The following is a 27989-nucleotide window of genomic DNA, read 5'->3' as shown; positions in this document are numbered from 1 at the left end:
CGATTTATGATTACAATAATCAGTTTAATAAGTTTAATTTTTTTAATATTTTAACACATTATCTTAGACTTAAAATAAACGATCATAAGTATTTATAATATGCTATAGCCTATAGAGCATATACCTGATTATATAATATTATAACAAAGTTCAATAAATTACGATGCACTTTCCAGTTAACTAATATTTTATACTAAGGCAGGTACCTAATTACTTTGAATTGACCCATTATCAATTATTATTTTTTTTATAACAAACTTGTCCATATTATAGAAATAAAATAAGTAGGTAATTAACTTAAGTTAACAGAATAGGTAACTAGTAAATTAAAATATTAAATGATTAATGTTCGTTATTTCTAAAAAACTAAAAACACGTTATAAACCTTGGAACACGCCTTTGTCATTCAGGGGACACAATAAGTGTGTCAGGGTACACATTATTTTAGTCCCTGACCTTGCCGTTTGAGTGTAATCCTGCGACCAGCACGTGCCGCGCCGTCACCGCTAGAGGTTCGTCATCGACACTCGACGAGGCAGTTGCCGGCGTTGCCTATGTTAATACATGGGAGGTGGTATATGGGTGTGCGGCACCCGTAGGGTTCACCAATACACCCATAGGGGGAACACACGTTTTTTTTTTGTGTTTGGCAGAATTTTCAAGTGGGCACCCGTAGGTATCTGCCATGCCCGGGGGGGGGGGGGGGGGATGGCGGCAATTTTCAACAGCCGCCGTGACTCGGCTGAAGAAAAATGCCGCCCGCGACCGAGGAATCGAGCCGCCTTTGACCGCTCGGCCACTCCGTCCCCCTCGTAATATTTATGTGGTATTGTGATATACATTTTTAGGTACTTATAGATGGCAGGGCGCGCATTAAGGGTCTCAATGTTTTAGTACACTGGTCTTTCATTGGCCCACCCTTTAACCAACTAAAAATAAAAATAAATAGCGGAAAAGTGTATATTAATTTTTATTTTTTAAATAAATAAATAAATAATAACAATAAAACATTATTTTTAGGTTGGGTAAAATTTAAATTATTTATGAAATTAAATTCATATCTTAATATATTAATAAATTAATGAAATAGTAATGTACACATTAAAAATGTACTGAAACATAAAAACCTAGTGTAACTATCATATCGAATAGTTTATAAACGATTTACCATAGTAGTTACATGATTATAATACTGTCAATCACTAATAAAAAGAGTAAAATCATAATAAATCAAAATTAAGGTTGACTTGTTTCACCCTTCTTTAAGCAAACTGAAAAAAATAAAAATAAAAATTATTATAAACAAATAATTTTATAAATTACTTAATATATATATATACCTAATTAAACACTATACACATTGATTAAAATAATATTTAAGAAAGATCAATATTAATAGATAATCAACAATATAGTGTTTTTTTTTTTGGAGTTCTAAAATTTATTTAGGAAAAATATAATTGACACCTATGAATATAATATAGGTGTATTATGATGTGCATGGTGATTACTTTTTTTATTTGTTTCCCAGCCAATATATTCTCCGGACCTTTTATTTTCATTTTTAAGCCATTCGTACAGAGGGTTGAAATAGTTCAACAAAGGTCCAGCGTCCATTTCTCTTTGCCCCGTTAGTTGTTCCATAGCATCAAACCACGGTTTCGATGATCCTAATTTCAACATGTCTCTACAATAATATTAAAACAAATTCATAAAGTTATTTTGTGTATACCTCCATGTGTTCTTTAAATTACAAATCGAAATGTTTATAAATAATATTTGAAGTAATTCCGAATTAATAATATTGTTTTTTTTTCGTGCAATTTTTATATTTTTACAAATTTTGTAACAGTAATATCTGAACATTATACTATCGTTTAAAATAATTATACCGAATTTATATGTGTAACGTATTTTTTAAAAATTACTTTTTAATTTTTATGTTTAAAATACATTTGAACAAAATCGGTAAATGGACTTCACATAATATTATATATTTTAGATTAAAAAACATCACATATTTTATTCACTCTCATTTAGGATCTTAATTCTTAAACAATTGTTATGTTTTAGTTAGGTTAGTAAAATACTGAGATTCGTGGATTTAATGTGTTTAAAAAAAATAATATAATAATATATTATCATACAATATATTTAAATCATCTCACTTGAAAGCGTTTCCGGCATTTGTGCTTTGATAAATGTCACATTCGTGTAACGGTTGGCTTGATGGATTTTTTGGATCAAACTGGCCAGCTTTCTCGCACAATGCTTGATGAAATTGAAATTGTACGATGAAACTTACAAAGTACCTAATGTAAGGCACGTTTCCAACGATGTGGTATTTGGATCCCGGGTCAAAATCTTTTTCAGTTCTGGTCACCGGTGGCTCGATTCCTTGGTAAGAATATCTACAACGACCATTATAGTCTTTATATACTTATATACTTTGGTCACTGGTCAGTATGTATATGTTTCAATACAATTTATGAACGTCTCAAGAATATTAAAATATGGTCTAATTACTTAAGTTTCCACCAGTCGCAATTGTATTGATCTTCCGTCGTGATACCTTTGAATACGTTCCACCTCCATAGATCCATTAAATATCCGAAAGGTAAAAACGCTATTTTATCTAAACCGATCTTGTACAGATAATTTATATCAGCTTCGTACGTGCGGCTGGTCTTAGGCAAGAGACCGATCTTATGCAAATGCTTTGGCGTGGATACAGACAAAGCAATTGTATCTCCGATCGCTTCATGGAAACCTGTTTAGACGAGCAATACACTTTAACATCAAGATAAGTACCTATAACTTCATAATAATTAATTAAATTAGACACCAAAAATGACTTCAAGGTTAAGGTTTTTTACTTTTTTCTGTAACTTATTATCACACACAGTCACTCAGGTTAAAACTTAAAATTATATAGATGGACGTAATACCTACACGAAATCGAATATAACTTCCTTAATGAATCTAAAAATTGATAAAAAATAAAGTATCCAGTGGCTCCAGCAAGTGGAAAACATAGGGGGCAAATATGTGATTTCGCCCCTTCCCCCCCCCCCCAAAAAAAAAATAACTTAATTTAAATACCTAATTGCTGAGTTAAAACAGAAATCGTACAATTTAGAAACCGGTATTCAAAACCGCAACCAAAATAATTTAAATCGGTTTCAAGCCCTGAAATATTTATGCAAGAACAAAAGGAAATGTTACTTGATATTTAGATTTCAAAACCCTAAAAAAATTTTAAATCCCAAAATATATAAAATAATATAAATGTACCCAAGCGGCTAAACCTTATCAGAAATTATGTAAATCACAACAATGCGTATTCTGGTTTAACTTCTTTACACAAGCAATTCATTTTATATAAATAGATTATTAGTTCGTTATGTCTTACAGAAGAAGGGTGTTAGTTTGTTACACAATATTTTTAAATTCAACAAAGTTTTTTTATCGATTTATTTTCAGAATCCGATTTATAAATATATAATCACACTTGCTCGTTAATGGTCTGAATAAAAAAATATGTAGGTATGAAGAGTGAATTACAATATAATTTATTCAATATATTATACACACATTACTGTTGAGAATGTTATTTATTAATAATGACAATAGCTATTATATTTTTATGTTATACCAACAAAAAGTCTGATATTAATACTTAAATAATCGATAAATGCGTAATGTGCTTTAACTGTAATATAGAGTTTTTCACAAGTGAACTGTATATATGAATAAAAGGGGTTGGGTATAGTGTATAGTGTATACTATAAAAAATATATAAAGTATTATGTAATGTGTTTCATTTTGTTCTGCAAGACACACAAACATTAATGAATGTTCTGAGAAAAAAAATAATTTTTAATTTAAAAGCTTTTACCATTTGTTTCTTTTTTAGGTGAATATTTATGACTGATTAAATTTGTATAACTTTTAAAGCATTTAACTGATACACGTGTATAATAATTTTAAACAAAAGTTATAGTGTAATACTACAAAATATTACAATATTACAATACTCGTATATAATAGTACCTTCGTTAGCTCCTTCGCGGTATATGAACGGCTGGTCTTTGTATTGTAGGAAGTATTGGACGTGTCCCATCTCGTGGTGGGCAGTTATAAAATCCATAAAATTGACCGATGTGCATTGCTTGATTCTGAAGTCATTAGAATCGTAAAAGTCCCAAGCTGATGCATGGCATACCAGATCGCGACCATTTGGTTTCTCCAAAATAGATTTTTCCCAGAAAGCTTGGGGCATTGCACTCAAGTTTAAGGATGTGAAAAACTCTTCGGCCACTTTAAACATTTTTTTCGGAGTGTAATTCTGAAATCGAAAAAAAAAATACGATTATTTTCGGTTGCGTTATGAAAACTTGTTCAGTTTATTGTTTGGCATTTTATTAGATGATACGCCAGATTAAAAAAATAATAAAGTAACCCAAGCAAAAAGCAGGGGAGAGGTGATGTAATTTTTCTTAAAAAAAACTTATTTGGGTTTATTAAATACACTGAAAACGAGTCTATTACCTGATTTATCATGGCTGAGGTGGGGTTTACATCGTCGATGGTTGGATATGGTCGGGTAAAATCATCCAAACGTTCCCACGACTGTGCCCACATATCACCTAATAAACATATACAGCGAATGTCACGAAGGTCATAACGCATAAACGACTACATAATATTATCAGCGGTCATAGACTCAAATTTACCGAGCAGATGTGCTGGTATAGGTCCTCTTTTCGTGATCATCGAGTCACCGTATAGCTCCCTAAGCTTTCTACGCACGTAGGCGTGTATCTGCAAGTATAGAGGTTTGATCTGATTCCATAAACGTTCCATTCGCGGCCGAAAGTCGTCGACGTCGTAGCCTCGAATCCAAAATTCCGCAGTATCCGTGTAATCTATAAAACGCGACAATATTTTATTGCATAAACCATAATGTAGCGATGACGGCGAGGAACGCTCTTTATATGAATGAAAAAATTTCCAAAAATATTGGGAAAATAAAATCATAAGATTTTACGTATATGGGGGATTTGCACTGCTCTACACAGTATTATACTCAACTGTTTAATCTGGCCGCTTCGTTGGACAGTTTTACGTATTCCGCGTACATAGGTCGAACTTTTTTTCCCGTGGCCTCTCTCCATTGTACCCACACATGTTTCAGTTCATTAACATCAGTACTTTTATCCAATATGTCATTTATATCTTGAAGTAAAAAATAAAAATAATAATAATAACACTAACCGTATACCAATTAACTTAACACTAATTTGTTTGCACGCATATAAGTTATATGACATTATGACTAGCAGTAATATAAATAATAAATGATTGATGCTTCTATTATATACAAATACAATATGTACCTGGTTCCAAACTCAAAGTTCGATTTGAATTGTTGTCACCATATTCTGGAATGGTGGCCCTGCCGTACAAACTTTCCATGGCCGCAATGGTTTCCTCTAACTATAAAACATTACAAAGACTTATAATTTACAAACATTTTTTTTTTTATCAAAACGTTGCGTGCATACTTTTTTCAATTTGTCTTCGGGTAAAGCATCTGTTCCTAAGACTGACATTAATTTGAACTGTCTTTTGATATTAGGATTTTTGTATGTTGTCCATGGATATTTAACAGTTTCTTCCCACATACATTTTAAGAACTTGCTAAATTCCAAGTTAATGGCAAGCTATTTAAATACAACAGTTGCATTAATTATATTTAAGCGTGAATGTCGTTATCAATTTTATAATATGTCTAATTTCTTAATTTGACATAATGCTTAACCGCTAAAAATAATAATAATAAAAAACATCCTAGTAAAAAATAAAATAAATGAATATTATTTATTTTAAGATTTTCAAGGTAATATTTTACATGCGTAGCTTACAACGTATATAATATTATATTATTTTTGGTTATTAAAATTTAATTTCTAATTTAAAAAAAAAAACTTTGTTAACAAACATTTATAAAATATGTTCGATATATATTACATACATGTATCAGAATTGCCTATACAAGACGCCTTTATAAATAGAAATAAATACGATACGAATAGGTACGAAAAATCCCTGTTTATTTATTTATTTATTTTTAGTTTAATAAACGTATTATTTTTAATTTTAGAATCGGTAGTTATAAGTTGGTTGCCTGTCTTATTTGTGTTGGAAAAAAAGGATAATACTTATAGTTGCTGTGATGAAAAGCTGAAGAGTAAGTACTGAGTAGGTTAGGACTTTTATGGCGGACACGAGAACACATTATCATCGGAGAAGTTGTAAAATGGATTCCAACGAGTAAGAGTAATATTGGAATCCTCAAGGCAAAGTGGATGGACAGAGTACATAAGGATTTAAACACGCTGAGAATAAACAATGGTACGATGTAATGTCAGATAATAGTGATAGATGGAGAGGAGTCAGTGGTAGTTGAGACGAATGGAATGAATGGCATATAATATAAATGATACTAAGCCAATAAAGAAGAACTAGAAGTCTTTTGTGTTTCTTGTGTTGTATTATACATAATATTTATACGCATTTTAAACGTACTAATTAATAATTAGCCCCGTGTATAATTAGTGAACAATTCGTTATAGTATATTAATTGTTTTATACGCATATATTTTATTATATTACATATACGATTTACATATTATTTATTATAATTATTATCTATGATTATTTGTAATATTTTAGATATAAGACTTCAATTAACTTTTGGTAAATACATTAAAATGATAACTTCGCGTTTGTGGAATAATTCAGATAAAATATTAATGTGGAAAAAGTGTTCGCGGAAATAATAATGTTAATAAAAATATTAGAATATATTTAATTGATTTTAAGCCAGCCATTTCATTCATATATAGGCTAACATAAGTATGGACATTATTCTTAAATAGAATATTTATAAATAAAATATATATTTGAATGAAATTATTGAAATCGAATATCATAGCATAATATAATATAATTATATAATAAATAATATAACATATAAATAGAATAAAAAATGAATAAGATTTAAAATATACCAATATATTTTAATATCATACAAAGGAAGGCTGATTTATAATTATATATTCTACGCATTTTAAATAACAAGAATATAAATATAAATTATAAACTGTTGTTTATTGTACCTATAATAATTATAGAATGATATAACACATTCTATATGATAATGTATACTTATCATTAATATAATAAAATGCTCGATTGGATTAAGTTAAAGTCATAATTTCATATATAAGTATCAAATATTATAATGTTTTAGATTTTAATAATAAAAAATAATACTCAACATAATTTATTGAATATTTTATGTACTAAAATATGCTTATATGTGATTAAAACAAAATATTCAAATAGATTATATAATTATTAGCATACGATTTATCATAAATGTTTATCTGCCAGACACTAAATATGTATAGTCTACATTCTTGTATTTATTTTTACAATTCCATTATTTTGAGTTATCTGTGTACCTGTCTGAAAAATTGTATTATAATATTACGAAACATTAAATATACATAGGTACATATTATAATATATTATATATGCATACAAATTAAAAATAAATACGATTTTAAGTGTCACGTCACGTACATGTCTACGTAAATGGCAGGTTTGACATAAAATCAGATTTTATTAAATCATAACTCTATATTATAACACAATTGACTCGCGATTAAAAATTAATTTAATAATGGATTTTCACGTTGACAACGCCCGCTTACGGTAGGTGACTGTAATTCGATGGAGGTATTAGTAGATAAACTATGCTGACTTTTGATCCGATTAAAACTTAATCCATTTGTATCCGAGAACGTTAAGAGTTTGACAGTCATTTGTTTTACATGTCGTTTTTAGCGAAAACTTAAACGTATAACAATAAACTCGGGTGCCTAAAGAGACTTTTATTGCGTTAATAATACAACCCATTACCATTACTATCCTCTCTCTCGACTCACGCTATACTGATTATCATAAATCCGCAAAATATCGGCATCATGTCGACAATTTATTCACGTTGTATACAAAATGTTGAATCAACATTAATCGGTTAGTAATAATTGTTATTGCACATGTAGACTGTAGTACCTATCCTTTAAATCGTTTGTTGATTTCATAGATTCATTATTCCGTATTCGATATAAGGCTTTTTCCAAATAACTTATTCTACCAATCGTAAACAAATGTAAAAATATACAATCATTTTAGTATCCAGGTATGGTCACATGGGGCATTTTAGAGATATATGTACTTATAGTAATTTTTACCTACCTAAATTCCTAAACCCTATTTCCTATCTATAGTCTTCAATCAAGATCGAATCACAGATATATTTAAATTTTTCCGCATGTACCAACCATAGTAAATGAAAGGGAAGTACCTATATAGTCTCGTCACAAAAAAATAAATCAACAATGTAATTTTTACCATCGTAATCATATCATACACTTTATGCCATATAGTTAAGTTAAACTATTGTCTATAATATTTTATACAATAATTATAACATGTAACTATGGGTATATTATATAATAAACGTTTCTTTTATTAATTATCATAAATTCTAAGTTCCTGTAAAATTATAATATTTGATATTACAACTAATACCTTTTACCTAACAATAAAGTTTTTTTGTCACATTATTCTTTGACAAAACTTAAGTTGCAATAAGCAGGTTACAATATTAAGTTAAACGTTTATTAATGTGTAATGTATAAGATACTATGCAGTGAACGTAGGTATATCATCAAAATTCAAAGTAAATTAAAATAATATAATATAAGTACCTTTTTTTCAGCATTCTCGTTAGTCAAGTTTGTTAACCAATTCCAATTGGCATGTATGACCCGGTTTGTCCACTGGGTCAATGCGTGATTGGCGTTTTCCAAATATTTGGAAGCTTCGATTTCAGAGCAGTGAGAGCAGTTTTTTATTCCTGCCGACAGGACTGGCCGCCAAACGACCGTAGCCAAAAGACATAGTATGACACACAAATGATATAATTTCATCGTCATGCTGCTATAACACAATATTACAATAGAGTCACCTACCAATTAACTGCACAAAATATAACAATACTAAATATATAATGATCAATTTTATATTTTTTAAGAATTTTAATAGCCCTAATTATTATTTACCCTTTTATCTATATGATTAAAAAAAAATAATTTGTAGTATTACCCTTTATTTTATTATTTGTGTTAATAATATATCTAAGTTGATTGACTTACATAAATATTGATATATATTTTTAAATCACAGAAATGAACTAGTAAGATCTATCAATCTGGCATATTAAAAATAAAAATTGAATGTTTTATTTTAAAAAATAGCACATATTATATACGAATATTTTCATTTTTCAGTATTGTATCAGAAATAAATTTCATACTTATGTTGACTACGACTTGGGAGCATATTATACAGATTACATAACAATAAGTCACTTTTAATGCTCAGCAGTAAAAAAAATTGAGTGGGCCCGTTGTATTATGTTATAATAAGATATGAAATTAAATTCGAATAATCAATTTAACGAATAATAATATACAAAAAAATCAGTTTAAATATTTGATAGAGTTAACAACAATAATATATAAACGTCAAAAAGACGATTGACAGATATACCAATAACGACGGATACAAACTTTTTTTAGTAAAACTAACTCAAAGTGACAAATTTATAATTACGTATGTAGACCATTGATATTTAATGTCATGGTTTGAATATTATTAATGTTTTGTCACGAGTATTTTTTACGGAAAACAGGATTAAACTGTAACGATTTTATTATTTTACAGCCTTGTCTGCAGGTTTGGTCAATTTAATATAATATAGAGAAAACCAGTTTTATTTTTTTTTAGAATTAAGCACTGTCTGTATATCGTATATACATTTTAGTTAAGTCATTCAACCTTGCCAAGTTGTTGAAAAAACTTTGACCCAATATAAATTATATTATAACTGTATGATTAAAAATAAAACTAACTGTTGTTTTGCGTATTTGAGGACAAATAAACGTTTTAAAATACAAAAATAGATATCAAGCTTTTCAAAACAATATGTTTTTTATTATACATAATATTAAGTATCATTGTATCAATACAAAGATTTAGTACACAAATGTACATTTTAATTAAAACTACCTCTATTAATAATTTCGGACCAGTGTACCTATAAATTATTTCATATCCACTAAATATTGCATCATTACCAAACGGATCATATTTTAACTCTTTTTATGTTTATATATATTTATTTATACTTACGCATACACTTATATTTTCAATAAAACTATATTATATAAAATATAATATGCAAATTTAATATTATATTGCGTTGTGCGCCTTGTTTGTGGTTTCAAATTAAAATACTTAATAATTATAAAAATGTACCAAAAATATGTGAATGCATTTAAAATTATTTTTGAAAATTATAAAAAACATTATTAATAAAAATGTTCAAGTTCCAAAATAATATATGCTAAAACTTTGAAAAATTATGACATTATAATTTAAGAAAGAATATTTGCATGGTGTTCTTCTAAAATTAATTTGTTCTTTAACTGTAAGAAATTGTTAATTTGAATGCACTATCATTGATCAACAATGTCATAGGTTAATATTAAGAAAAAATTAATTTCATTTACAATTTAGCATGCACCTGATATGTGAACATGAATTTTAATAATTGCTTAGAAAATACCAATTAAACATATAATGTGTGATATACTTCACTACTATATATTATAATAGTCCTAATTCAATATACAATCGATACATTTTCTTATTGACTTTACACAAAATAAATAATGTAAATTACTTTATAATAATATATTATAATTAATTGGAAAATTAGACATTATCTTATGTATCGATATGTTATAATATTTCATATATGTATATTATTCCGTTTATTATTTTTTACCACTAAAGACATGCCTATACAATTTAATAAAACAATATTTCTCAAGTTATGGTATGTATTCAATAACAATATTTTATGCACGTGATACATTTCTAAACTAATAAAAGAGATGTACCTGTAAACTATAATTATTATGTGATTAAATTTCACAATATTCTTCATCACATGTTGATATAAATTATTTGAACATCTATTGCGTAATATATAGACATTCCTCTAAACAAAAGCCTAATTTACGTTTCACTATATAGATATTATTACTGTATTCGTAGAAATAAGAAATATATTATAGATTTTTAGATTCAAATTATAGTTAGCTACCTTAATCTTATCACGTGTGTAATAAAAATAAAATTAATTTACCGAGCATAAGCAAATAGTTGGATAGGTAATCTTTACAACAAGATGCTTTATTTATTATTATTCTACTTTACGAAATTAAATATTAATTACCCTAATGGGTATCCGGTATACCGTAAACTATACCTATGTATAATTGTTGTATATGATTTATCTGTCTATATTAAATAATAATAATACTGAGTATTTATAGTATGCGTATACCTTAACCAAAACCTAATATGCAACCAATTAGCCAGAATAGTATAATTTATTTTATTTTAATATGAATTTGTTTCGCCTCATGTTCAACAAACATATATATGTTGGTACCTAGTTATTTTATCCGAAGTCAAATAATATCGATTATATACAGCATATTATGTGAATTATCGTAGGTAATGCGTAAATTTATTTGATGTATTTGAGTTATATATATATAACGGACGGAGCCCCAATAATACAGTAACTTACCCGATATAATAAATAATAAATATAATTTGAACATAAAAAACTAAGATAATAATAACAGAGATTACATTAACTAAACTACGTATATAAATGTATAATACAAAATAACATAATTCTACAAAAACAAATTACTTTGATATAATATTAAAATGTACTAAAATAGATGGGTACATGTAGGTAGTATTGCGTATTGTCTATTTGGTAGTTTTTATTTCATAAAGCATGTGAAATTGACCAACTGACGAATTTAAGAAGAAACGAATATAGAAAAAATATAAAATACTTGAATCCGAGGTATAGTGCTGACTATGGAACATTATTATAGTATGCACATATATAGGTGCTTAACTATAATTATCTACAACTCTTATGATTTTATAGAGACTTAAAATAAACCAGAGTTGGGTATAGTAAAAACTTGAGCTGAATAACGTAAACTATGCTCATACCTACTATTTGTCTATATTATTGTCTATTTTTCTGTACCAGCTATGCAATTTAAAATAAATAATATTCAAAACAATCAACAAATAGCATAATAATAATATATTTTATTTAATATACTGATAGTTGTCTACTTAAATACAATATTTGTGCTGGTCTTATTGATTGGACGAACACTAACTATATACCTATACAGCAGTAAAGCTACATCATAATTATATAATATATTATTTATTAATATATTAGTAATATAGTTTAATATAGGTACGCCTACACGCGATCGTAACGGATTCATCGGGCAAGTAAATATAGGTGATCGATCACTAACCTGTAGAGCACATTAATCGCAATGTCCGTAATGTAGTGGTGACGACGGTCGAAGAGTCGTTGGGTCGGCGCGGCTGAGGCGACCTCGGCGGCGGCGAAATCGAGAGTCTTGTCGGTGCGTGCGCCGTCGTCAACGTCGCAGGTACGAATGGCCACTGTATTATAATAATTTCCTCACGTCACGTCGCTGGAATGGAAGTTTGAAATCGAATCGCATTTGAGTCGCAGCAGAGTCCTATGCGAGTTTGCACGCAACGGAGATGGTATAGACTGACACTGAAAGGCGAAATATATAACGATGCAACAGGTGCAGAATGGGCCGAGACGTCAATGATGAAGACGATGGTGATGATGATGATGATGATGATGAAAATAATAATAAATATTACAATTTTATTCGGAAGCTATTTTTGACCATAAAATATACCTATAAAAATATATGCGTATACCTATCTATAAAAGGAGGGAGATAATAAAACGTACGTCTTGTGTTGGGCATAACCTTTTAACTCGTTGTATACGAGAGGATAATAATATATTATACATTATACCAATGTAAGTGGGGGATCGGAAGAGGAATACAAAAAATAACAATACAAATAACTAATAATTAATATTATGCCACTCGAATACTCTGTGGCACATGCTAAACGAAGTTTTAATTATTAGATATATATATTATACGGTCCGGTGTTTATTGTCTTCTTTGCACAGTCAATAACTAATAATAGTGGATACCGATCTTACGAAAACGGCATTGAAATAACATCATTCGATTGTCACGGTCAATATATATATATTCTTAATTAAAGACCAAACGCACTTCAAATCGAATAACAATTAACAAATAATTGTTATTATTGTAGACTCGAGTACACGATGTACATACATAGAGGTATCTATTTCTCGTATGTTATTGTAAGTATAGTGTATACACAATACACATTCATTAATGATTGTAGCATTTTAATTTAAATGTATCTTACACGCTGCAATCGGTTTAAACAGAATATATTTTGATAACTGATAACTGATAAGCGACAATAATGTTGTAATACTTGACGACGATACATTATGATCATAAAATGGAGAGAAGCTATGAAATATGGAGATTCCCGACTGTCCTTCAAAACTACTGTGAGTTTACGAATAAGATCAAAAAATTGACTTCACTCTATATCATATAAAAACACTAATATTTTGAACTTTTGGACAGGTAAACTCATAGGCAGTTATTGGGAGGGGTTGACCCACACGGCCACCTCAAAAAATAAATTAAAATAATATTACATATTACATTACATGTCTAAATTAAATTTACATTAAATTATTATTTTAGATTGTGAGTGAATAATAGATTTAAAATATCATTTATTCCATTTTTTTTTTAGTTTTTACATTCTGAGCGGAGCGATGAATGTATTGATTTTACAACGATGTGTTTTTTTTATTTTTTTTTTTTTTTTTGGTTATGTCTGTCATCACCTTTTACGATGGTAAAAATGCTTAGATTTTCTTAAACAGCATCTTTTCTGATGGGAAATTGAATTTAGCTGATGCCTTACCTAAGTAAAAATTCCCTGTAGTATTCAAAACCGCCAGGAAAAATGAACAAAAATGAAGAAAAAATCGGAATTTTTACGTAAAAATTGTTTTGGTTTTTGGTGTACCTAAAAAAAATAAATAATTTTAAATGCATGAAATTTTCACTGAATGTATAATATATTAGCATATTCTTAACACTTCAAAGTTATAAAAATATTTTGTTGTTTTGAGCTGTTTCCAATCTTTTTAGTTTTGTTTTCTGTCAATATAAATTTATTCGTTGGGTTAAAAATCTTAAAATTGAATACAAGGCTCCTAATATATTTTTACAATGGCAGTTGAAAAACATTAAAATTCGTAGTCACAATTTTTTTTATAAGCATTTGAAGTTTGAATTTAGACAAAATACGTAAAAATCTAAAATTCAAATTTAATACCATCTATTATAGCGTGACCTACTTGTATTCCTCCTACTATACAGCAGAGTGACATCCACTTACCCGTTTTTCTGTGTACGCGTTTTCGATGTATATAAGTCCAAACAATTTTATTCATCTATACCTTTCTTTAGAACATAAATCGCCTCAACTTGGCACTTTAAAGAGGTGTTTTTCGAAATTGTCGATAGTTTTTTCAACAATTTGGAAGAAAACTATCTAAAATTGGATTTATTTAAAGTGCTTTAGTCTTAAACAATTAGGTTTGATTGTTTAAATTAATCTAAAAAAGTTAAATTTAAAGAATCATTAAATGTATTTTAATTATTTAGTCGTAATCACTTCAGAAATAATGGTCTAGATTCAGGATACTTGACATTTTAACCCTTATTAATAAATGTCTTATAGTAAATATTGAAAATACAAATATTAAACTCATATAAAAAATAATTTTTCTGAGACTTTAGTACGCATATATGGTTCAAAATTACAATTTGTAATTAATATTTAATCTTAATACTAACTATATCATGATTTAGGCTTGATGGTAGTTTAAAAATTATTTGTAATGTTTTAGATCCGTAAAATATTTTATTTATTCTATACAATTTGGTCGATTTATTAACATTACAAAAAGTTCAATAAAAAAAGGGAAATATGGTAACAGTAAGGCAGGTGGGGGGAAGCACCGTGGATTTTTTTAGTATCAAATACTTACTTACGCCACCAAATATTTTACAGAATCTCCAGCTATACGGGTGTTACACAAGTACATAGAACACAAAACGTATTTACCCAAAACTAACAAGAATGAATATAAATATAAAAAATTAATACGTTAATTTATACATACAAGTATTGAGCAATTTATAGACGTTTGAAATTTGAATTGTTTTCAGTTTTTTTTTTTCAAAATGCCAATAAAATTTTTGGCCGAGTTAAAAAGCTCGAAAAGTTAATCCAAGTTTCCTCATAAGTTTTTATTAAAGCAATTTATAAATGATACCTTGGCATGGTTTTTTTTATAAGCATTTAAGTTGACATTTTATAAAATTCGTAAAAACACTAAATTATGTAAATAATTTTGAAGTTAAAAATGTATAAAATTACCAATAGTTTTAGCTAAGTATTGAAAATTTAATGAGACTTTTTATAAGTAGTTCATAATGTAACCAAAAACAAATTTTTTGTTTAAATTTTCAATTTGGATGGAATTAGATATTTAGACGAAGAATAACAATTTTAGTTATTTTATTGTAATTCAAAAATATTATTCGTGGGTACTTAAGAAGTTCAAACTTTGAAAGTATATTATTTTATTGTACACGCACAATGACATTTTTATATCCAATGTTTTCGCAAAAGTTAATTTTACCCTATCGTATTCAATGACGTAGACAGGATTATGAAAGGGGGAGGGTTATTAAGTATAAATTAAACTAAGTTTTTTACAGTTTTCGTACATAAATAATATAAATAATATATTCATTAGAGGAAAAAAGCAATGGGGGGGGGGGGGGGGCAAAACCCCGGGGACTACGCCACTGGCCGCATTACTAATATTAAAAATAATTACCATCATAGCAATATAATCATAAAATATACTTAGTCATATATTCCGATAGTCTTCTCTCAAAAACATTTTTTGTATGTAATGATTTATCATTAAATTCAAATTTAATATATACATTACAGTGCGACTTACTTCTCAAAGACGAGGAACACTCAATACTTACAACAAGTAGTCACCTACTTTCCTCCCTTTTTTGTTGTTATTATTTATATTAAATATCTATTTTAAGGTAAAATTAAGAATTTGAAGATGATATCTAACAAAGTGGGTAATAGTAAGATTGCCTAGCCGCCTAGGGATAAGTACTAGGTATTTGTTAATTTTTTTTCGGAAGTTTTATTCATTAACAAGTTTGTCAATTATTTGTCTTTGGAATTAATAATCAAATTATTAGGACGATTATAATGAACTATAAACCTAAGTAAAGTTTTTATATTTAGAGTGAAGCAAGAAACACTTTAATTTTACAATAATTAAGGAAGACTGAAAATAAATGTAGATTATAATTTTTTACTTAAAAATAATAAATAATATAAACTGGGTAAAATAACACTTATTTAAAAAGTCTTCACGTATATTTTAAATTTATTCAGTTCCATGTTACGTTCTTTGAAAGTTCCTCCTAATTATTTATTTATTTATTTTTTTTTTTGATTAGTTAGATACGATAATAGTAGAATAAGCAACCATAGGAGGTTTACCTACGTGGCTAAGTAGTAGGTACCCAAAATATTAATTAGTTTTACTTTTAACATTAATTCAATTACAACTCTTCAATACGTTGAATCACGTTTTAGTTAGATATTTAAAAATCTTAAATGTCACCACTTCGAATTTAGGTATGCTCGACACGATTACATGAATACTTTATTTAAATATTATTATACCGATAAATTCAATATATACCTACCTATATTATTTAAATATTAATTATTCAAATTTTGAACATATAAAATATGTATTGGATAAGTTTCTTATTTTAGATTCTGAGCGAAACAATGCATGTATTGATTATAATATAAATACGTTTTTACTTTTTCGGGGAGGGGGTACATGTAAACATATTTTGTGGAGTAGTAAAAATGCTTCAATTTTCAACTTTAAGGGGGTTTCTGCCTTATGGTAAGTTGGTAACACTAGATCTAGTTGATACTGTTTAAATGTTCAACATTCTCAGCAAGCACGGATTAAGGGGGGATCCAGGAGGGGCACGGTCCCGGGGCCCATTTTTATCCCCAAAATATTTATTTCATAATTTTAGTAAGTAGTAATTATAAAATAAAAATGTCTTTCGTTTTATATCTTGAAAAATTACTAAATTATTATAAATATAAAATTGATATTACCTATATGATGAAGTTTATAAAATGGGAGTTTTGAATTACATCGTAGGTATACTCATAGATGATGGACTTTATTATCTATGATTGACAATTGTAAGTGGCAATATAGTAATAAATAGTATTAAACAATTTTATACACTCATAAAAATGTAAGGATTCAATTTTTTGAAGTTAAATTTGAAAGGGGGCCCACTAAGTGTATGGTGTCTCGGGGCCCAATTAATCCTTAATTCAGGCTTGATTCTCAATACTTTTCAAAATCATCAAGAAAAATTTCGGAAAAACGAAAAAATCGATTATTTAGTTTATACTTTATTGTAATTAAAGAAAGAATAACCGAACAAAATTGTATAATTAATAACTTTTTTTATACCAAGTCTTTTGAAGTTTTGAAGAAATTCTGATAAAATCGGATGTATTCAAACGTATCACAACTCATTACTCATAAAGTCATAAAACGGTTTTTTATTTTTATTATGATTTTAAAAACTCTTAAAAATGCATGCAAATAATACCCTTAGAACAATCAAATATATTATATAACATTTGATATTTTAATGTAGTAAAAATTAAATTTTACTATCCATTATTCATTTAATTATAGTAGATAAACAAAATATAGATACTACATTCTACACGTTTCATATTCACGTGTTCGCGAAGGTTGTGACACCATCCTATAGGTGATGTGTACGTCTGTAAAACCATGTATATGACACGCTTGTGACTACCTTGCGTGGCGTGAATGAGCACCAATACACGGTAAATTTGATAATAAAAACTAGACTTCTAAACATTTCTTTTACATCTAAAATTAAAGAAAAATGATAAAATGACCTAACAATTACAAAGTATAAAATGTAGTGGTAATATAAAGCAATATCGAATAAAAAAAAAAACCAAAAAATGTATTTATAGGCTACCTACAGCAAAAAAATATGAAAAATAAAATGTTATATAGGTAACTGTTTCTACGTAATACCACAGAATAGAATAATTCCAAATGGATTTGCAAATTAAAAATGTGCAAGCCTAAAAATAATATTATGTAAAAGTATTATAGATTATATTATATTAACTATTAATTATAACATACTATAATATTATTATATTTACGTAGTTTTTTAATTTAGATAGTAATGTTTGTTGATTGGTAAATTTTCTTTTTCTTTTTGATATTTTGATGAAAATTATAAAGTACTTACCAATCAATTTTTGTGATTTCTTATTTTTACGATTAACGATTAGACCATTAGTTTAATAACATTGCAATTTGAACTTTGAAGTACCTATAGCCTATAGGTACTAATTAGTGCCCAAAAAGGCACAATATTACGTGCCTCGTTTTTATACAAACCATGGATGATAGAACAGCAGCTATTTCATCTGATAAATATATTAAATTTACTGTGATTTTCACTTAGTAATTGAAATACTCAATAGGTACTCTCAATTGTCGGACACTAGGTTGGAACACAACATAAATGTATTTAAAAAGTAAAAAAAACAAAATACTTAGGTATTTAGTATCAGATTTAAAACACATACCGAGGTAACGGCACTTTCATTTTATTTTTGACAGGTCAGAGGAGGTGTTTTACAAAAAAAATGGTGCAAATGCATACCCTGCCCCATTCAAATGACACCCCTATTAGTTCCTACTTACAAACTATAAAATGTACAACATTACACTGTACGTCTGAAACAGTGCAACAGACGGTACTACTATATCCAACACGCAGGCAATACGTATCACGAAATTCTTCTACAATTATATCAAATAACAATGGGTAACTAAGAACTAACAATAATTGGGTGTATAAAAATCATACTATAGTAGTGGGTAGTAGGTACTGTATAATATGTACCTAATGTAGCAGTGCGATGAAATTATTATATACCGGTGGACGGTGGTATAGCTATAGTTTATAATAACTTTATTAGTAATATATCTTAAATCGTGAAAGTTTCAAATGTTAATGATAAAATAAATAAGAAAATGAACGTAAAGTGTATTTATATTATAAGATACCTATAGTATATGTACCTATAATATATGCTAAATATATCTTTAACTTGTAGATAAAATTATCCATTACGTTTTTATAAGGCAACTAAAATATTTAAATTAGGAACTAATTAGCCTAAACCAAAATGGTCGTAAATGACTATACCGAAGTTTACCTAAAATTAAAAAAACTCTTTTCGATTATTTTTTATTTATTTCTCCCCAATTTAACAGTTAAATAAAATATCAGGACTCGGGAGATGTTAGATTATAATATAGTCTTTGTGTAATCACTATCTATAACTACGAGTAATTTTTAATAAACTATATGGGTGTATGTATACCTTTTCAGTTCGAAATGTTTAATGAGGAAATCGCAAACAAAATTAACAATCAAAACTACGAAATTAGAATTTTTTCCACAGTTTGACTGAGTTGTACCTTAGTGTGAATAATCTTATATGCTTTTGGAAATAAAAAAATGGTTTGTGAGAGAAGAGCGCTTGTATATTTTCCAATAATTAGGAGTTTAAGCCTCGTCGCAGTTTTGGATACGTGGTGAACATTTGTTTGAACCATTTATATTAAATGAGAAATAATCAGACAATTGACTCTAAGGATTAACGCGTTCTTATTTTACTTGTATTTATTATTTTATTTACTAGCTGATCCCGCGCACTTCGTTTCCCGGCAACCAATAATTATTATTATTATAGCTTCAAAACCCATGGCAACCATTTAAAAACAAAAATTTCCATATGAAATATCAAAATCCCTGTTTGAGCACCTCCCGGGGTTGGTCCTCTCCCTTTTTAAATTAGTCTATCCTCTGCTCAGAAGTATAATCTATCTATGTATAAAAACATATCTGATCCCGTTCACTTCGTTGCCCATTAAAATTGCCAACTCTATATGAATAATATGTTTTACAGATCACCATGGCAACCATTTATATACAAAACATTCCATCAGAAATTTCAAAATAATATATAATTGGTTGCCATGAGAGACACATACAGACGAAAATCTCTAAACAATATATAATTGGTTGCCATGGTAATATGGACACACACACTGACACACATACATTCATTTTTATATATATAGATTAATCTATTTATTTGTACTTCCTACACATTTGTTATTTTTGCCAAACTAGTACATACCTATTTTAACAGATTTTACTCTTAAATTTAAAAGTGTATAAATATAGCAGCACAATGCGCATGATAGTATAGTTGTATCAGCTATCGTGCATGAAATGCCACCATAGGTTCATCACGTGTGAGTTCTTTGTCAGTCAAACGTGAGCAAAGTGCAAATTATTAATTAACCAGTATAATGTATTATCAGTCGTGTGTCAGACTTCTCACACCAATCTGAATTGGCCCGAAAATATGAAGTGCATGTATTTTTATACACGTTTATAAATAAAAATAACGAACTACGAACATTCGATTTAAAACGTAAATGTCAGGAAGAGAGAGCTTGATAAATGGAATAATTCAAGGTTCACGGGGGCGCATTTGATACACAATAATATGTATACAATTAGCATTACTTACACGCACGATGTTTGCGATTTGATTAATTTTTGATTGATAAACATTTACGCATATAGGCCAGTGTTGATTAATAATAAGCGCCTCATCTAATCTACGACATCTAGATATCACGTGATCTACTAAATTTTAATAGTTTAAGATGCACAACAACAGAATGTATGTGTCATCGCATCATTGAATACCGCAATATATAATTTTCATTAAGATTAGGAATAGGTACTTCATGATTGATGGAGCATTAAATAAACAGAAATTGTAAACTGTGATGCTTAGTAATTTAAATATTATTTTATTGTAAAAAATGTAAGTATTGTCCAATAAATCAGTGTGTTCAGGTGTTCTTCTTAAAACTTTAAATTTTTTAATGTAAATCTAAGAAATTTAATGTTAATCTTTAAACCATTTTTCTATAAATCTTAGAATTACATTTAAATTACATCATAGTTTAATGTATTTGTAGAGGTTATCAGTTACAATAATTAAATGTAGAAATAAAATAAAATTTAAGCTCTATCTACGTACAATTTCACAATTGAGGTAGTCTTATAATATTAGGAATATGGCAGAACAAGCTATTGAAAGTTTCGTAATTTTTCATTGTGGTTACATCACCAATCATTATTAGCTTATGTTTTGCTCTTGTTATAGCTACAGTTATTCTCCTTTTATCACTCAATATACCAACATCCTTAAAATATATAAGTAAAACAAATGTATATAATGTACAATTAATTAGTAAATTAATGCAATAAATTAATTGTGTTACCTTAGAAACAGTATTTTTTGTACACGAGTATATTATAACTTCTTTATCTCGTCCTTGATATTGATCTACTGTGTTGACTTCAATTTGTGAGTGCACACAAGCCATCTCATTTTTTAAAAGTGCTACTTGGGCTCTATAAGGGGCAATGACACCAATTGATTTAGCGGAGAGTCCACCCTAATAACACAGACATCATTAAAACATTGTTAATAAACATTTAAAGATTTTAATTTACTTGTATTAAAAGTAAAACAATTTTTCTGACAACTATAATTTCCATCAAATTTGTGTCTGTTGAACTACTATACACGGTTCCTGTATCCAAGAGTAAAACAGACTTATCTAAATCTGATGATACAATATCTTTACACCATTCATCATTATCCTAAAATGTAAGTATATTAATTTATTTTCACAATACTAATATTAAAAAATATAAGCTCACATTCGTTTCATTAAGTTTAAGAGTTGCATATTTTACAGAATCATTGGCACATTGCAAACTCCCGTTATAAGTATATTTGTTGGCAAGTTCTGCTATAGGACCATTCATTCGATACTGAACATGAAGTACGGCAGTAACAGATGGCCTATCTAATCTGTCAAACATACTGACATCCATACCCAATTCTCTGAAATAGTTTAATTACCATGAGTGCATTTTTACTATATAACAAATAGTATGAACTATGAGATTTAAATTTTACTTTGCTTTTTGATTTTTAATTAGAGGTGGTAGTTGTTGAGGGTCACCAACTAAAACAAACACCTTGGACGAATGAAGAGCTGCTATAACTGATGATTGTACCACTTGGGTAGCTTCATCTACAATGCACACATCAAATGTACGTTTTTGAAGTAATGCGTGTCCACACCCAAGACAAGTTACACCAACAATATTCTATCATAATTTTTTTTGTTCTTATTAAACACTCAAAGATAATTAGAAGAGTATAATACCGCTTGATTGTACAGCTTTGATAATTTTTCAGGTGTGTCACAACTTTGAGAGACCACTTCATCACATTTTTCCCACAGATCTGGATGAACACGTGCCTTTGAACCCAATCTCAAGAAATCAATTTTATTTTTATGTAATAACAATAATAAATTGTCAACAGCTGAATGAGTATGAGAAGTGACCAACACTGAACGACCCATCAGTACAAGTAATCGAATAAGAGCAGCCACAGTTGATGTTTTACCAGTTCCAGGCATACCTTTAATGAGCGCATAGTTGTCTGCAGCCAAAGTCTTGATAATAGCAGATCTTTGTGATGAATTCAAATTTAAAGTTAATCCTGAGCTTTTAATGAATGAATCTAAGTGATTGTCTGATGATAAAAAGGAAGGCATTTCTTTATCAATAATAAATCGTCTTAATTTAGCTGAATTTTCACTCGGTTCTAATAAAAGCGCTAAACTAGAAAAATTAAATGCTACCATTGATTGAGACTCATATTTATCTACATGGAATTCGGTAGGTCCTAGTTTGGACAAATCTCTGAAAAAAAAAATCTAGTTTAATACAAATAAATGTATTTCTCAAATCTATTTAATTTTACCTATCTAATAAAACATTAATTGATGTTTCAGTTAAGGCTGATATAAAACCAGTTGCAACTGCATTTCGATGATTTGTACTGACTACTACATAATTATTGAGAGAGAAATTAGTATGTTTGATTTTATCAGATTTCTTTGATTTTTCCATTGTATTTAAATAATACCGGTTTCCCTGTTCTTTTACCACATTTTTAATTTTCAATAAACTAATACAGTTTCCACGTTTCTCACTAAAAAAATATAAATGAGCTTAATATCTACAACATAAAATAATAATAAATTATCACTCACCGTTCAAAATAAGACAATGTCCATAAATCACTAGCTTTTGCACTTAAATTATCTTTAGTATTTTCAATTGAATTTTCCAACTGTAAAAAAGCAGTCCACTGCATTACATAATTAATATGTTCAGATTTTAAATGACTTATAGCTTGAGGGCCTAAACTTTTTAATGGATTATGATGATCCAATTTTTCAAAACCTTCTTTGCTACAATTTGTTTTTGTTTGCCAAAATGTTAACAATAAAATAAATATAATGAATAATGACATAAATAATCAAATCAAAAAATTTTAATTTTACCTTAAAACAGCAGAGCATGCAGTTAAATAAGGACATTTTGAGCATGCACTGTGATGGTTTATGGGTTCAGGCAGTATTGGAATATAGTCATCAATAGGGTCTGAAACTATTTTATTTGCATTCAAATAGTGTACAAGTCGATTACGTAGCATTATCAAATCTCGTTTCTCTCTATGACCAACTTTTACTTGAGTCAATACATTTTCTCTGCAGCCATAAAATATGTATTGGTAATTAATTAATTAATTACAAAATGATAACTTATTGTTTACATTTACCTGAGATATAATAACAAGCCTGAATCTACATCCATACCCAATTCTTTCATCATTATTGTATACAATATTACTTGGCCACGATGCTCCTCACTTCCAGAAGCTCTGCCAGTTTTCAATTCAATAGGCATCGTTTTGGATTTACCGTCATAATTGGCTAGTACAGTAATATCTACTTTACCCTTAACGCCAAATACTGGTACCCATAAATTATCTTCTATATCTTCAATTGAAACTATTTTGCCTTGCCAAGTCCTTTTGTCCTTCCCTCTAATAATTTATTTTTTTGAATAATCTATTTTATTACTTAATTATATTTTTGGTTATTAAATTACATTATGAAACCAAAATTTATAAAAAAAAGTCAAGTTTAAAAACAACAGTATATGTAGAAAAATATTCCTTAAATGGCATTTGATTCTAGATGAGTTTTACAGGATGATAATATTAACATAAATATTGATAAATATAATTCAAGTATAACTTACATTTGATTATCAAGCAAATAAGTTCTAACAAAGTTTTGAATTTTTGGTATAAAATCCATCAGCTCTTTTTTGGTTGTTTCAAAATTCATATCAGATTCATAGAGGGTATGCACAAAACCTGGACTATTTATCATTTCATCTACCACAGCTTTGATGTCTTTTTGATTAAACTGCTTTCTTTTTAAAACCTATATAAAAAAAAAGATAAGTTTGTTTAAATATATGGAAACAATAATTTTTTTATACTTACCGTTTGAAGCAATTGGTGGAGAAGTGTTCCAATAACCATAACAGCAGAGGAACAGTCGAGTCCTTTATATATATCCGCAAGAACTGAGCGCCGTGAACAAAATAATGATCCAACAATTGTTGTGCCAGACACCAAAAAGTCTGAGTGTCTGGTAACAAAACCATGATCGCTATTTACTGACCAGTAATCGTCGACTTTTTTTGCCATTACAAATACAATGTCTCCTACTTCAAATAAACTATGAAGCCTATAGATACAATAAATTATAAACAAGACTTTATAAATATCAAGAAGATACACACAATTAATAATTGAAAAGGTAATTAAATAATGAAATATTTACCAAATGCCACTGAGATGACATACATCTTCCTCATAACTTTTACAGGAACTCAAAGTTAAGCACAATTTTCCAAAATCTTTTTCGATTTTTTTTATAATACATCGATGGGGTTCATTTAAATTAATATCGCTAAAATATATAGTTTTTAAATACTTACATTATGTTACAAGTGTATATTTTTAATGAGGTTCTTAAGAACTATAAACTAACCAATCTAACAAGAAGTCTGAACTAAATTCAGTATACGAGCTTTCCACTGATACTGTATCAATTGAATAAGACTGACTATCGACATCATTATTATCATAGTTAGGTATTTCTGTGCTCTTTGTAAATGAACCTAAATTTTCATTAGACAATTGTGGAGCAGAATCTGTATTTAAAACGGTCAATTTATCTTTGTGTTCAATTTCATCAACTAAAACACGATTTAAACATCTTTTAGATTTGGTAGCTCCTCTCTTTTTCTCCAACACTGGGGATGGTGGTATAACATCTGGACTTGATAGTGGGCTTGAAAAAGATTTGGGGTTAGGAGTTGTGCATGGTCCATTTTTATTACATTCTATGATAGTTTCTGATGACTCTGGAGGCATGCGTGAAAATAGAGAGGTGATTTTCATCTGCTTGGAACTACCCGGCTGGCTCTGAAAAGAATACTTGTATGAATGTCATAATGAATATTTTTATTAGTGTTTTAAGTCATAAGTACCTTTTGAACTTTACTATGAGATCTTTTCATGTCGATTGGTGACTTACAATTATAGGAAAACAATGATTTAAAATATTAATAAATTATGCAATTACCTATTTCATAACAAAGTATTGTATAAAAAAATAAATAAAACTTAAAAGTGAATCACAATTACATTTTTATAAGGTTAATTTCAAGTAAAGTATAGGATACGGCAGTCTTAAGCCGCGGTTTTAAAATTTAATATTCTATAACTTTTTCAATCCTAACCTGCAGACTTTAGGAGCATTATCAATGCAATTGTAATGTATAATATAGATGATAAAAATTCCCGCCATTTATTTATTAATAATATTCTTAACTTTATGGTTACTTTACACGGAAATGATATATTATATTATGTATATCAGTGGTCTCAAACATACGGCCCGCGGGCCACTTGTAGCCTGCAAATTGCAATAAAAATACATTTTGAACAAAAATATAAAAAGAATTGTTAAAATTGTTAATTTTTTTTACGCATCATAAATACATAAAATATTTTCTAATGTTCATGTTTTATTTTAACTTGTAAGTAATTTCATAATATATTAAGTCACATTTAAATAAATGGATTTTGTGTGTATCATCTGAGATATCTTCCAAGACAGTGTGTATATCTTAGTCCGTGGTTACGTTATAACCAGTCTAGCGCTAGCCACAGATTTCTATATATACCTATATAGTATAGAAGTATGTGTCTAGCAGTCTATAAAATAATCTATAGTTAATATCATGAAGACTAGATATATCTTTAGTCTTCATAGTTAATATAGAGATAAATTATCGTCCGTTGACTCACTGTTATCAAATATCAATGTATTTACTTGGCACTTGCTTCATAGTTCATACCATTAAAAAAAAATGTAAATATGAAGCACGATCACGGTTTAAGATATACAATATCTACAACTGTGGGCACGATTATAAAGAACTTCTTTTTAAGTAACAGTTGTTACTTGTCTTGTTAGGTACCTACCTACTTGTGAATGGTAACTTCAATTAAGTATTTTTAGTTGATTCGATTTGATCATAGTCTTAAATACTTAATATTTCTTTATAGGTCTATGTATTTGATATTCAGTATATTTATTTATTTATTTATTTTATTTATTTAACGGACCTTAGTCCAATTTACATAATACATCCCTAGTGTATAAATCAGATAAAAAAATTATTAATAATATTAAAGATTAACATATACAAGACACTTTAAATTAATTATACAATAAAGAGAAATAAAGATAAAATATAAAAGTTTATAATAATAAGTATTAAGATATTAAGTGATACAGAAAAAAAAATCTAAATTATTTACTGAATTTCCGCTAGACGATAAAATATTTATAGGTGTACAAAACATATAATTGTGTGTGTAGGGTTTTATGTAAAATATTTATTTATTATCAGATAAAATGTTAAAAACATAGTCTAAAAAGCACAGATATACTATATTCAGTGTGTAATCGCTAATTGAGTACACTCAATATCTTTGAGTAGGGCAATGAAATTTGAATTCTGTTTTCTATTTGGTTGTTATGACATAAAAATACACTTTTTGATGGCCTGTGATTTTTTTTAACTTAATTAGACTTGCGCATACGCAATACAACTTTTTTTCTTAAATGACAACCACCTATTTTAACTACTAATAATTTTTTAATGAATTTTGGTAGTTGAACCAACTTTCTAAGTCCAAAATTGACCAAGTTACAGCCAATCAAAATACGCGCAATTTTAAGTTTTTTTCATTGTAATTCTGAAAAATAATTATTCTAAAATTTTTTAGGATTATTCATTATAGTTCACAAATTAAAGTGAAAATTATAATACTGAATGTTTAAATATCGTCTAAATTAATAGTAATGAAAATGTTAATCCTAAATAATTTTAGAACAATTATTTTCAGAATTACAATGAAAAAAACTGAAAATTGCGCGT

General features: G+C 28.1%; 2 protein-coding genes across 3 annotated transcripts; both read right to left on the bottom strand.

Moving 5' to 3' along the window:
• Nucleotides 1–951: 951 nt before the first annotated feature.
• Nucleotides 952–12941, bottom strand: Ance-like (angiotensin converting enzyme-like). Of its 2 annotated transcripts, none has more exons than XM_008188522.3 (12): nt 12573–12941; nt 8847–9078; nt 5568–5726; nt 5400–5499; nt 5095–5238; nt 4737–4928; nt 4552–4649; nt 4054–4348; nt 2527–2770; nt 2169–2411; nt 1512–1687; nt 952–1271 (listed from the first exon to the last, which is right to left on the bottom strand). In XM_008188522.3, exons 2-12 carry the CDS (start codon nt 9072–9074, stop codon nt 1237–1239), a joined length of 1914 nt encoding a protein of 637 aa, XP_008186744.1. In that variant the 5' UTR covers nt 9075–9078; nt 12573–12941; the 3' UTR covers nt 952–1236.
• Nucleotides 12942–21315: 8374 nt separating this feature from the next.
• LOC100166144 (DNA replication ATP-dependent helicase/nuclease DNA2) lies at nt 21316–26652 on the bottom strand. Its single transcript, XM_001944586.5, has 15 exons — nt 26028–26652; nt 25526–25962; nt 25316–25444; nt 24973–25219; nt 24723–24910; nt 24238–24504; nt 23960–24166; nt 23666–23866; nt 23374–23604; nt 22769–23312; nt 22516–22709; nt 22254–22440; nt 22044–22193; nt 21809–21985; nt 21316–21730 (listed from the first exon to the last, which is right to left on the bottom strand). Exons 1-15 carry the CDS (start codon nt 26055–26057, stop codon nt 21569–21571), a joined length of 3351 nt encoding a protein of 1116 aa, XP_001944621.2. The 5' UTR covers nt 26058–26652; the 3' UTR covers nt 21316–21568.
• Nucleotides 26653–27989: the final 1337 nt, after the last annotated feature.

This window comes from Acyrthosiphon pisum, chromosome A1 (genome assembly GCF_005508785.2).
Source record: "Acyrthosiphon pisum isolate AL4f chromosome A1, pea_aphid_22Mar2018_4r6ur, whole genome shotgun sequence".
Taxonomy (NCBI): Eukaryota; Metazoa; Arthropoda; class Insecta; order Hemiptera; family Aphididae; genus Acyrthosiphon; species Acyrthosiphon pisum.
The sequence above is the reverse complement of the archived record's forward strand: the minus strand, read 5'-3'. Positions and strand labels throughout refer to the sequence as shown.

Bases quoted from the DNA above. Each gene is read 5' to 3' on its own strand.
- Ance-like (XM_008188522.3), bottom strand. From the start codon at position 9,074: ATGACGATGAAATTATATCATTTGTGTGTCATACTATGTCTTTTGGCT. The intron at 4,929-5,094 runs GTTGAGTATAAT...CGCGTTTTATAG, and splicing joins CGAAGCGGCCAGATTAAACA to ATTACACGGATACTGCGGAA. The intron at 1,688-2,168 runs GTGAGATGATTT...ATATTATTGTAG, and splicing joins AATGCCGGAAACGCTTTCAA to AGACATGTTGAAATTAGGAT.
- LOC100166144 (XM_001944586.5), bottom strand. From the start codon at position 26,057: ATGAAAAGATCTCATAGTAAAGTTCAAAAG. The intron at 21,986-22,043 runs GTAAATTAAAAT...CTGTGTTATTAG, and splicing joins TTGTTTTACTTTTAATACAA to GGTGGACTCTCCGCTAAATC. The intron at 21,731-21,808 runs GTAACACAATTA...ATATATTTTAAG, and splicing joins CAAAAAATACTGTTTCTAAG to GATGTTGGTATATTGAGTGA.